The sequence below is a fragment of the Podarcis filfolensis genome, assembly GCF_964270895.1.
Source record: "Podarcis filfolensis genome assembly, chromosome: 1".
Lineage (NCBI taxonomy): Eukaryota > Metazoa > Chordata > Lepidosauria > Squamata > Lacertidae > Podarcis > Podarcis filfolensis.
In genome coordinates, this window is record NC_139604.1 from 115391961 (window position 1) to 115404575 (window position 12615).

At 44.0% G+C, this 12615-nt stretch overlaps 1 protein-coding gene across 1 annotated transcript; it reads right to left on the minus strand.

The window, feature by feature from the left end:
- On the minus strand, positions 1-11842 carry LOC310764441 (alpha-1-antiproteinase-like). Its single transcript, XM_083618367.1, has 5 exons — positions 11708-11842; positions 5812-6423; positions 3315-3582; positions 1586-1733; positions 1-245 (listed from the first exon to the last, which is right to left on the minus strand). Exons 2-5 carry the CDS (start codon positions 6404-6406, stop codon positions 54-56), a joined length of 1203 nt encoding a protein of 400 aa, XP_083474493.1. The 5' UTR covers positions 6407-6423; positions 11708-11842; the 3' UTR covers positions 1-53.
- Between the last annotated feature and the right edge of the window lie 773 nt (positions 11843-12615).

The window sequence follows — 12615 nt, forward strand, 5'->3', positions numbered from 1 at the left end:
TTTGGGTTGCCAAAATGCTTTATTCCAAAGCTTCATTCAGAATTCACTGACACTTAGGGCTGAGCGGGATTTACTATTTTGCCCACAAATAATGTGTAGTTGGTCTGTCTTTCATACATCAGCACAAAAAAAGGCATGTTGAATTCTAAGGTTGGAGGCATAGACATAGGTATGGCTTCCAAAACAGTGGCTGCCGCTGCCTCTGACCCTTTCTCATCCACAGTGAGCACAGCCTTATGGGTAGCCTGAGGAAGAACAAAGAAAGACATCAGAGTTTGGAGAGGAGAAAAGGATTTCATTTGTGAAGGAAATGCTTTTTTTGAAAGGCCTTTGTCTTCACTGCCGCTTACCTCTGGCCATCTATGTGATTTCCCCTTCTGTCAATGAGTAACTTTGCTGAGGTGACATCACAAAAACACATGGGTTGGTGCAACCAATCACAATAAATGCCTATGAGGGCAAATGAGACCCTCAGCAGCCAGGGACTCAAAAGGGTATCAGAACTCTGGGGCAAACCCTAATGTTCAGGAATGTGAGCTTTGTTGGCACTGAGGAGGCTAACGCTGGAGAGAATATCATAGTCAGACAGCATATGGCACAGTCCTAGTTCAAATACATGTCTTCAAATAAAAAAAGAACAGGGTGGACAAGGCCTGGCTTCAATACTTAGTCTCCTAGGGCAGCTGCCAAGACCCCAGTACAGTGTTACCTCTGGATGTGAATGGGATCCGTTCCGGAGCCCCGTTCGCATCCAGAAGCGAACGCAACCAGCGTCCGCGCATCTGCATGTGCCCGGGTCACGATTTGCCGCTTCTGCGCATGCGCGTGACATCATTTTGACCGTCTGCGCATGCGTGAGTGGTGAAACCCGGAAGTAACACGCTCCGTTACTTCCAGGTCACCGCAGCTTGCAACCCGAAAATACTTATCCCGAAGCTACTTCAACATGAGGTATGACTGTAGTATCCAACACTTCTGCCACCTGCTCTGGGCCTACATTATGGCTAAATTTTAATCCTGCCAAATGTAACTTTTATTTAATTTATCGTAGTTGTGCTCAATTTCATTTCCCATTCATACGAGCAGGTTGTATAGCTCCTTCCTCTTTGATATGTCCACTTTCTCTGGTCCTCATCTCCTTAATTCTGTGGTGTGTTGCAACTCGTATTATTAGGCAATATGGTCCTTAAGATTTGTAAGAGGGAGTCTTTGCTTACCATCCTTACCAGCACCTACTAGCAAGGCTTGCCTGGTGCCTTCATTATATATCTTTAGGTGCCAGGTGAAAATATTCCTCTTAAACTAGGCCTTTGGGTGATTAAAATCTTATACCCTTTTTAAATGTGTTTGACGAAGGGGATTTATTGGTTTGTTTTCGTTTTATTATGCATATTGTGTTCTCATTTTGCATTTTTATGTTTGGATGAACAGTGGTATACAATTTTAACTAATAAGAATAAGAATAATTTAAACAGATGGAGCACAATTAATTCAATTTGCCCAAATAAAACAAGATACTTTGCAAAAAAAAAAAGAAAAAAAAGAGAAGTCATGTGACTAATGGGAATTCTTGTTTTCAACTTACTTTTCCCACTTTCAAACGCTGCCCAGTGATTCCTGTCAGATCAGCTTGATCACTGAAGACATCAGTAATGCCCATTTTGCTGAGGGTCTCCTCTAGTTCATAGCTGGCAGAAATATTAAACTTTGGAAGGAACACAGATGCTGTAGAACTTCAGGAACAGAAAGATACAAGAAATTACTTCAATTATTTGCTCAAATGGCTGACATCTAAAAGGGCATCTCACGGCTCCCAAGCAGATATGATAGAAACATATTCTCACTGAGACTCAATGCGCTTGGAGCCTTGTCCAGCTATGGCAACCATCACTATCCTGGGACGTACCATGTATTTTGGATTACGGTTCCTATAAGCCCTAGTTAGCGCAGCCCTGCTGGCTGGGGCTGATGGGAGCTGTAGCCTAAAACATCCTGCGTGCACCAGGTTGCTGAATGCCGTGTTACAGCAACAAACTTTATGTAGGGCTGCCCTTGAGAACTTTTCAAAGGCTTCAGCCGGTGCAAAATGTTGTGGCATGGCACCCCGTTCAGTATAAAGGTACTCAGCAAAATGGCACCCAGTTCCACAGCCTGTGAATGGAGCTGCAACATTTCCCTTTGTTGCAGCATGAAAGAATATTCCATCCGTTATACTTTGCATTTACAGAGCACATTTCAGGTTTGAGGAGCTCCATATATGTTATCTCAGAACAAGGCCAGCCATAGCATTAGGCAGAGTGAGGCAGCTGTCTCAGGTGGCAGAAATTAGGGAGTGACAACAAGATGATGATGGACAGAATTGTAGGTAAAGATAAAGGACCCCTGGACGGTTAAGGTGACTATAGGGTGTGGTGCTCATCTTGCTTCAGGCTGAGGGAGCCAGCTAATAGATTAACAGACAGATTTCCGGGTCATGTGGCCAGCATGACTAAACTGCTTCTGGTGCAACGGAACACCGTGACGGAAACCAGAGCATACAGAAACACCATTTACCTTCCCGTCGCAGTGCTTGCACTGGTATGCTTTAGAACTACTAGGTTGGCAGGAGCTGGGATAGAGCAATGGGAGCTCACCCTGTCACATGAATTCGAACTGCCGACCTTTTGATCGGCAAGCCCAAGAGGCTCAATGGTTTAGACCACAGTGCTACCCACATCCCACAGAGCTATGAATAGACAGAGCTGTGTACTCAGGTGCAGCAGACGATTCGGGTTACTACCGATGTTAAAGTATGATTTGAATGGCCAGTCAAGTCAGCTTCTGTATGTGACATGGGGGAAGCATCCAGTCATTTGTCTCAGGGCAGCTTACTTTGTGGCATTAACACCTTCATGTTTTAATTAGACACAAGCATTTTGGTTATATGAGGCTGGTTATCCTACAGCTACGGCTAGGAGTAGTCTTACGACTAGATAAGTTTGCCATGGCAAAGTAAGAGCAGTCCTAACATTCAGAAAGGCTTTCCTATATTATATGGTCCACATCTAGTCCTTTACCTTGTAAGTGGTATGGTAATCGAAGACAGTAAGGCTGGATCTACACTGATCTGTAAAAACGCTGCAAAAAATCCCCCACAATATAGCTCTTAATACAATTTCCTATTGCCGACGGATAGCTGCTCTACAGCACCCTCTGGTGTCACATTTTTATAATGCATTTTAACGTTATAACCGACCAGTGTAGCTTTGCCCTAAGTTGCTGATTGGTTACAAATATATCTAATGGAAACATTAAAGAACCAACACAAAACTTACCGGTGGAGCTTTACTGCCCATTTGGTCCAAGTATCTAATGAGAAAGCCTCCTCTACCTGCTTGAGTTTTCCGGAATCTGGCAGAATAAAGAATGTGGTGGCACTCCCCTTGTAGTCCATTCGTAGCACTTTGCAATGCAATTCAGCATCATAGTAATACCAGAACCAGCCCAGCCTGTGCATCATCGGGACTTTGACAGTTGTGTGTTCGTTCACAAAGAAGTCCCTTTCTTCTGTCTGAGCTGGATCAAAAGGTTTTTCCCAGGCACCTTAAGAGAAAAGAAGAGACCACCACCACATTACGGAGAGATTACACAGTTCATTCAAATCACAACATTTGATCTTATTTGCAATATTAGTGTGTTTTTTCTGGCAGAGATTGTTGCTACATGTCAGTGGGTTCATAGACAGGCACCGTTTGTTTTCCCATTGCAGTGCTGCAGCAGTCTAGACTGCAGCTCAGCTTCCTGAACTGCTATGTAGGGTTGAATACGGTTGATATATGTTTATGCATGCAGAGGGGGAAAAAAGGGGCAAGATATGATTGCGTTTGGTGCGCTGTTTAACTGGGGTGTGTTTTCCTGCACCTGCAGCTAGTTCGTCACGTGAGAATGAGTCAGCAACCATGTGAGAACAACTCAGCAGAAACTACAATATAAAGGCTGCTGTGTTTGGAGGCAAGTTTGCTCTCAGCCAGAGTGTGGTCTGTATGCTGTAAGGAAAGTATCTGCTGTATGTATCTGGAACTGCATTATTGTCAGTAAAGCAACTGATTCTTCTTAGAAGTGTTTACTGTTTCTCTGGTCTTTTGCACACCCTGCTGACATTGGGGTGGGCACTTTGCACATGCCCCAACCAATACGACAGCAACAAAGCTGCACCAGAGCAGTGCATTTTACACAATAAGAAAGTAAAGGAAATTAATTGCTTAGCTGAGGGGGTCAAATGTAGGATCCAAGCCCAAAGGCATCACTTGGGGCATCCCTCTCCACCACCTCACCACCTCCTCCCGGTGCTTCAATTACACTGGATAAAAAGTTAAACCTCTTGCTGGATCCTTTAGGAATCCCCACCCCAAACCCTAAATATGGGAGCATTTTTAAGAAGGCCACGGCTGGGGAAGAAAAGGTTAACTTTCCCCATCTGCTGTGGACCTCCCCCTCCCCAAACTGCTGTACAACAATGGTGCCTGAAAAAAGTATATGGTTGGCTTCAATTTCCATCAAGCTCAAATAAGGCATAGGGGGCTCTTTTCAGCTAGGGGTTGGGGAGTTGTAGCTAGGGAGGGAAGAGTTAACCATTACCACCCTGGCCACTGTGGGTCATGCAACAAAAATGCCTTCTGTGCTGCAATTAGGATAATGGTGGAGACATTACAGTAAGAGACTCTAGGGGTGAAAGAATGAATAGCTGAAATGTAGGTTGAATGTGTTCATGTTACAGCTGGGTGCCCGCCCTGTGGAACACCCTCCCATCCAATGTCAAGGAAATAAACATCTATCTGACTTTTAGAAGACATCTGAAGGCAGCCCTGTATAGGTGAGTTTTTTAAATTTGAGGGTTTCTGTGTTTTAATATTTTGTTGGCAGGCGCCCAGAGTGGCTGGGGCAATCCAGTCAGATGGGTGGCAAATAAATAATAAAATTATTTTTTATTATTACTGGTGAAGATAACATGTGGTGGCAGCTTCACTCTGAGACTCAAGGTTGCCTGGACTCTCGATCACTCAAAGTGTGAATGATGTCAGAGGCTGGGGATATGTATGTAAACCCTACCCTCTAGGTCCTCACATGAATTGCACCCCCCTTCAGTTGAGCAGGGAGGTTTTGTAGGCAGCTTCTACCAGTGGCGTAGCGTGGGGGGTGCAGGGGGGGCGGGCCGCACCGGGCGCAACATCTGGGGTTAGGGCAAATCCATGGGTTAGGGGGCGCAAATCCACGGGTTAGGGGGCGCAAATGCACGGGTTAGGGGGCGCAAATTACTTGCCTTGCCCCGGGTGCTGACAACCCACGCTACGCCACTGGCTTCTACTGAACTCACTTGAACAAGAGTAGGACACTTTGTGTGACGTTATCAGTGTTCCTGGTCATGTGGAGGGAACTACACACATCCAAGGGAACACAAACAGAAGCCCCTCAAAGATTTTTCCCCAGCAAATGAGGGGATGCTTGTGGACTAAATATTTGGGGGGATTAAAGGAAGGGGATCATTGGCTCACTCCATGCCTTTGTCCACAGATACATGCCTCAAGTCACAGGCAAAGGATTCTCCCTGATAATAATAATAAATAATAGTTATTTTATTATTTCTACTTCGCCCATCTGACTGGATTGCCTAGAGATGGGATTTACTCTGAGCCCATGAGCCCCTTCTGAGCAAAGTGCAAATTTCAAAGAACTGCTGCGTTTCAGTTTTCACATGGTTTCGGAAAATTCAAATTAGAAGGTTTGTCTTAAAATCTGAACAGAGTTGAATTTATCCCCCACCCCAAAGTGTACCTTTAAAGAATATGTAGTTCGCTACAGCCAGTGAGGTATCTGGATTAAGACCCTTGACGACCTCTGAAATTTTCCCGTGGGTTTTCTTCTCTATATAATCGTTGATTTGTTTCTCGGCTTCTTTTGGCTCCTGGAATTTCGTGGGCAACACCTCTGCGGCGTAAAAAGCCTTGACGTCATCCAGAAAGGTTGGTAATGCCTCCAGGCCCTCCCTTAAAAAAAGAGCATCTCCTAGCTCGAGTTGGTACCCAGAATCTGAGCGAGTGAGCACGGAAAAGTCATTATGGAGTGCCCGGTGGATCTCCTTCTCTGGAATTTCTGTCAGGTTAAAGCAAAGGCCTTCTAGGATCTGAGTGCGTGTGGCAGATTTTGCCCCCAGTGAAAGAATGGAAAAGGCGGATGCAATAGTGACGGGCGAGAAGAAAATATTTGCATCAGGTGAGGCTGAAGAAGCCAGACTAATAAATTTAATTGCAAAATGGCCAATATTTGGATATATAGCAGTTAGCTGTGTGCTGTTCTGTTCATCAGGACCCTGATGATGCCCATTGGAGAGGCTGGCCAATATTAAACAGAGACAGATGGCAGAGTGCATTCTTCCGGTCAGTTCTTCTGCGAATTGAGAGAGAGAGATTTTTACTTGCCACAAAATGTGTTAGTAGCAACAGCAGCAACAACAACTCAAAACAGTTCTTGCTCCCATTCAGAGTCAGCTCGTCTCCTGAAGGTCAACATGAGAGGAAGATGGAAGAAGCATTTCACAATGTGTTGTCAGACTTCAGTCAAGAATGTACTTTACTGGCTCCACTCCAAACACAATGCATACCTCAACGCCATAATATGCACACATCTATCTGCAATATAGATTTGCACATGTTGGTTATGCTTTAGTGCAGACCCTCCAAGTGTCCCTATTTTCCAAGGACAGTCCCAGATTTACGGTTTCTGATTTGATCCTGGAATGTCCCGCTTTTCCTTAGGACATCCCTACTTTCATGGAGAAATGTTGGTGGGCATGGAGTTATGTGACCCCCAAGCCAAAGAGATAAGTAACTATACAACCTTTAGAAGACATCTGAAGGCAGCCCTGTATAGGGAAGTGGTTTTTTAAATGTTTAATGTTTTATTATGTTTTTATATATGTTGGAGTGACTGGGGCAACCCAGTCAGATAGGTGGGGTATAAATGATGATGATGATGATGATGATGATGATGATGATGGAATAAAGGTAATGGTTAAGGGACCCCTGACCATTAGGTCCAGTCGCGGATGACTCTGGGGTTGCGGCGCTCATGTCATTTTATTGGCCGAGGGAGCCGGCATACAGCTTCCGGGTCATGTGGCCAGCAGGACTAAGCCGCTTCTGGTGAACCAGAGCAGTGCACGGAAACACCGTTTACCTTCCCGCTGGAGCGGTACCTATTTATGTACTTGCACTTTGATGTGCTTTCAAACTGCTAGGTTGGCAGGAGCGGGGACCGAGCAATGGGAGCTCTACTTGTTGCAGGGATTCGAACCGCCGACCTTCTGATCGGCAAGTCCTAGGCTCTGTGGTTTAACCCACAGCACCACCCGCATCCCTTGATGATGGAATAGGACATCCCTATTTCTTCAGAGAAATGTTGGAGGGTATGTTAGTGTGCACATGGTATGGAGCCAACCCCCGCTTTGCAGGTCTAGCTGCCTACGGCATGGCATAAATGTGGACGATGTAACAATGTCCACGATTGGCCAGTAAGAACATAAGAAGATCTCTGCTGAATCAAACCAAAGCCCCATCTTGCCCAGCATCCTGTTCTCACGGTGGGAAACCAGGTGCTTATGGGAAGTAGGACTTGACTGCAACAACACTCTCCCTACTTGTGATTTCCAGCAACTGCTATTCACAAACAGGTTATCTCTGACAGTGGAAGCGGAACATAGCCACCATGGCTAGTGGTTGTTAATAAACTTATCCTCTATTAATGTGACTGATCCTCTTAGGTTGTAAACCATTTGAGTGCTTTGTTAAAAAGCCGACACATAAATGGAGTGTATAAATAAAGTAAATGAGAACTCTAGTGATACAAGTGCACTCAATGACTTTTGTATCTATGTCACTACTTGGAGCAATGGATTTTTCGACCAGCCTGGTGTCCTCCAAGTCTTTTGGACTTCAACTCCAGCAGCCCCAGTCATCATGGCCAATGATCAGGAACGATGGGAGATGTAGTACAAAAAAAATCTAGAGGGCAGTAGGTTGTGGAGGGCTGCTTTAAAGAGTTTCGCTACTAGCAAACTACCCCTGTTGGAGTACGCACAAAGCAATTCATTTTTGGTTACTTGAAGGGATTGAAATACATTTCCCTTGCAAGAAGCTTAATCTAAAAAAACTAATCAGAATATCTAGAAATTCAAACAAAACCAAAACCCCCATACCCAAATAAAATAAATAAAGCAAAAACAGCCCAATCAAACTCAAACTTTGATCCCCAAGTACAATAACAAATATTTGTTGCAGGAAATGATTATGACAGTCATCCTGGACTTTGAAAAGTCTCAGGTGTGCAAAAATAGCATTGTCTGGGGATACATGACTGGTGCCACTGTGCCATTTTGCACGTAGGATTTGGGTAATTTAAAGCGACATGCATGCAATTATTGCAGGCTAGCCAAAAGCAAGCTCTTGTGAGCCAATTAGCTGTGAAAATATCAGTCAGTCAGTCACCAGGACTGCAGACCTGATGACTTTAAGAGTTTAAAATACTATATGTATTTATTGTTTTTAAAGTTTATTCAATATAACTTTTTTTAAAAAAGCATTTTGGATTTTTAAATATTTATGTTTAAATATTCACAATTTAAGCATAAAATTCATACATTTATTATTTTAATGTGAAAGTTTGCACATGTTCACCTTTTATTTTAGAATTGAAGCAATGTAGATTGCAGGTGCAAGGTAGCCTTAAAAATGAATGTGTAATGATTTGCATCTATTTTGAAAAAAAAAGCAGCAATTTAAAAATGGGATGGCAATTTGACCCCGTATTTTTCGCTCTATAGGACGCACTTTTTCCCCTCCAAAAATGAAGGGGAAATGTGTGTGCATCCTATGGAGCGAATGCAGGCTCCTTGGCTTCGCCACGACGCGCCTGTCCTGGAAGCCGGAGGAGGTACAGAAGGGTCTCCTGTTCCTCCTCCCGCTTCGCAGCGATGCGCCTGTCCAGCGAAGCCGGAGGAGGAACAGAAGGGTCTCCTTCTGTTCCTTCTCCAGCTTCGCTGAAGGGCGCTGCGCTTTCTCCCTCTCTGCGCAGTGCCTCTCCAAGGAGAGGCGTTGCGCAGAGAGAGAGAAGGCGCAGCGCCCCTGGAGCAACGCGCCTGTCCAGCGAAGCTGGAGGAGGAACAGAAGGGTCTCCTGTTCCTCCTCCCGCTTCGCAGCGACGCGCCTGTCCAGTGAAGCCCGAGGAGGAACAGAAGGGTCTTCTTCTGTTCCTTCTCCAGCTTCGCTGAAGGGCGCTGCGCCTTCTCCCTCTCTGTGCAGCGCCTCTCCTGTGAAGGAGGGGCGCTGCGCAGAGAGAGAGAAGGCGCCGTGCCCCTTCAGTGACGCGTCTCTCCTGGCTTCTGCTTTAGCCCTGCGCAGCCTCTTTGGGCAGGGGGAGCCTTCATCCCGCTGCCCTAAAGAGGCTTGGCGCGGTTACCCCAGAAGCCAGAACAGCCACACGGTATCCCAGAAGCCAGATCCCTCTTGCTGTTCTGGCTTCTGGGGTTCAGAATAATTTTTTCTTGTTTTCCGTCTCCCAAAACTAGGTGCGCCCTATGGTCCGGTGCGCCCTATGGTGCGAAAAATACGGTAAATGATAATTATTCCCATTTATTGGAGCTTTTTTTCACTGTCCCTTCACCATAAATTCACAGGTTGGGTTACAAAATATAAGGGAATGCTTAGTCTCTTTAACAATCTGCCTCACCCCATACCTAGTCTTTCCTTTACACCTGACCAATTCCCTTCCTTTACACTTCACCCATCACCTATCCCTTATAGTTCCCTCAACCACCCTCCCCTCACAGTTCACCTCAAGCAACTAGCCCCAGCCTCACCTCTATTAAAAGGAGCCGGGCAGACACTTCAGAGAGCTCCCACCCTCCTTTAAACGCCGTGATGTTTAACAGAGGGTGAGTGGTTTGCCAAATCGCTATCTGACATGCCTTCCACGCACCTTTAAACAGCTCGCCTGGGCTGCCCGCTTCTTGCTCACTTGCCTGTCTGCCATTCTGCCATCACGTTGGAATTGTCAAAGCCGCCAGTTAGCAGCTACCTAAACTGCAGCATGATCACAGTCTTACAAATTTATTATATAGTAAGACAATATTAAAATCAACTTACAATCAGAAAAATAGGGTGGGTTCTATATCTTTTAACTGAAGATGCATCTATCTATCTATCTATCATCTATCTATCTATCATCTATCAATCATCTATCTATCATCTATCATCTATCTATCTATCATCATCATCATCATCTATCTAGAGTCTAGGTTTCAAATGCTAGAAAAGGAAGTTCAAACTACACTGGGTAGCTATAAGCTAAACACAAGTTTGTGATGTGAATTAAAAACAGCAAGGTGGAGGCCATTTCTACATTGGATCTACTTGTGAGTAAGCACTGTGCCAAACTGCTGCCTGTCACTTCTTATCAGTGATAAACATTAAATTGCAATTAGTGTTTTAGAGCTGGCATTGGCCAGAGAGGGCTGGTACATTCCCAATGGCGTTATTTGATTCCCATGCTTTACAGTAGCATAGGAAGTTACCTAAAACCAAGCCAGGCCATTGTTCAATCTAGTTCAGTATTGTCTACACTGATTGATAGCTGCTCTCCAGAGTTTCAGGCAGTGGGCATTCCTAGCCCTGCCTCAAGATGCCATGGTTTGTTCTGCCCCAAGCTCTGGCCCTTCCCCCATACTCTTTCCATGCAATCACATTCTCTCTTCAATATAGTCATGTTTACTTTCTTCTAAATCATTAAAAAAACTCTATAATACATGCCGATCTTGGAAATGCATATGCTTTTCTGCACCAGATGATGTTCACTCCCCTTTTCATGCATGAGTACAAAGAAATCATTTTTAAACTTGGAAACAAAAAATATGCTTTCATTTCTCTGGTTTATGTGTACAAACATAAACAGCACAAAAATTTGAAGGGAAATTTGGGGAAACCTTCACAATTACCCAACATCCTGAGCGATGAGGACATTAAAGTAAGTTTATGTATGATTCTGAGTAGTGCAAAAATAAAAATCTTAAGTATCACTCTTATTGGCTCTGATAATGGACAATAAGAAGTCACTTAAAGACAGTTTTTTTCAGGAGAATAGGCAGATTTAAAGATACTCACTTGAAAATACGGCACAGTATTTTCAAATACATTGCGAAGCAGTATTTAACTGCTCTATCCCCCGGTTTATCCAGATGAGTTTGCTTATTCTGTATTCATCCTGATTTGCTTGCATGGTAGATTGACTACGGACAGTATCTAAATAACGTGTTCAGTCAGTGCAAAGATTTAAACTTGAGCAACAGTTCCACTGTGCAAACGTTGATCCAGGCACTGATGGGACACTGGCTGGATACTGCCCTATGTCTGGTCTGCATGTCAATAAGCTTTTATCCTTCACTCATCCTGATTTGCTTATGCTGTTTTTACACATCTTCCAATTTATCATTTGTTCACCCCCACACTTTTAAGTGCATTTTTACCCATTGCTTTCCAAAGCAATGGATTTGTTGCGGTAGGGCAACAAAACACTTTTATCCACTTTAACTGCACAAGCCTGAAAAGCTTCTGGTATGCGCTTGAACTTCCCCCGCAAAACAGTGACCATTTTGAGGCACCCAAAGAGGACAGATACTTACAGCAGTTGTGCAGAACCTTCCTTTCTGTTACAAAGCCTCTGATTCTTTATGATCTGCTATTTATGCAAACTGCAATGTGAGCAAAGTGCTTCATTAATCCTTAACCGGGACTGTTGAAAGGTATTTGTTTTAAACATTGTCCAAACATTGCCAAAGAAGTGTCTTTGCTCTTCAGGCAAGGATAAATCAGTTTGCTGACCTTGGCTGGGGACAGGAATGGAGGAAGGGGGGTGCAGTTTAAACTTGACCTAATGGTGTACAGATTAAACAGGGAATGGTCTGTAAACTCAAGAAATCCCTGTATGGTTTGAAACAGAGCCCTCGATGCTGGCACACTAAACTAACAGAGGTACTGTTCTCATTAGGTTTTAAACAAGGGAAAGCTGACTCTTGTGTGTTTGTGAAAGAAAATAACCAACACAAACTTTACTGCATTTGCTTTGTTGATGATATTCTGTTTTTGTGGAAAAATGAAGCCAAGTACAAAAACACACTTGCCAAACTGCAGAAACATTTTGATATGAAAAATCTTGGAGATGTAACCAATTATCTCTCTCTAGAAATAGAAATAACAATAATAGCTAATAACAAGGCCAGTGGAAGTGATGATATTCCAGCTGAACTATTTAAAATTTTAAAAGATGATGCTGTTAAGGTGCTACACTCAATATGCCAGCAAATTTGGAAAACTCAGCAGTGGCCAGAAGATTGGAGAAGATCAGTCTACATCCCAATCCCAAAGAAGGGAAGTGCCAAAGAATGCTCCAACTACCGCACAATTGCACTCATTTCACACGCTAACAAGGTTATGCTTAAAATTCTACAAGGCAGGCTTAAGCAGTATGTGGACCGAGAACTCCCAGAAGTGCAAGCTGGATTTAGAAGAGGCAGAGGAACCAGAAACCAAA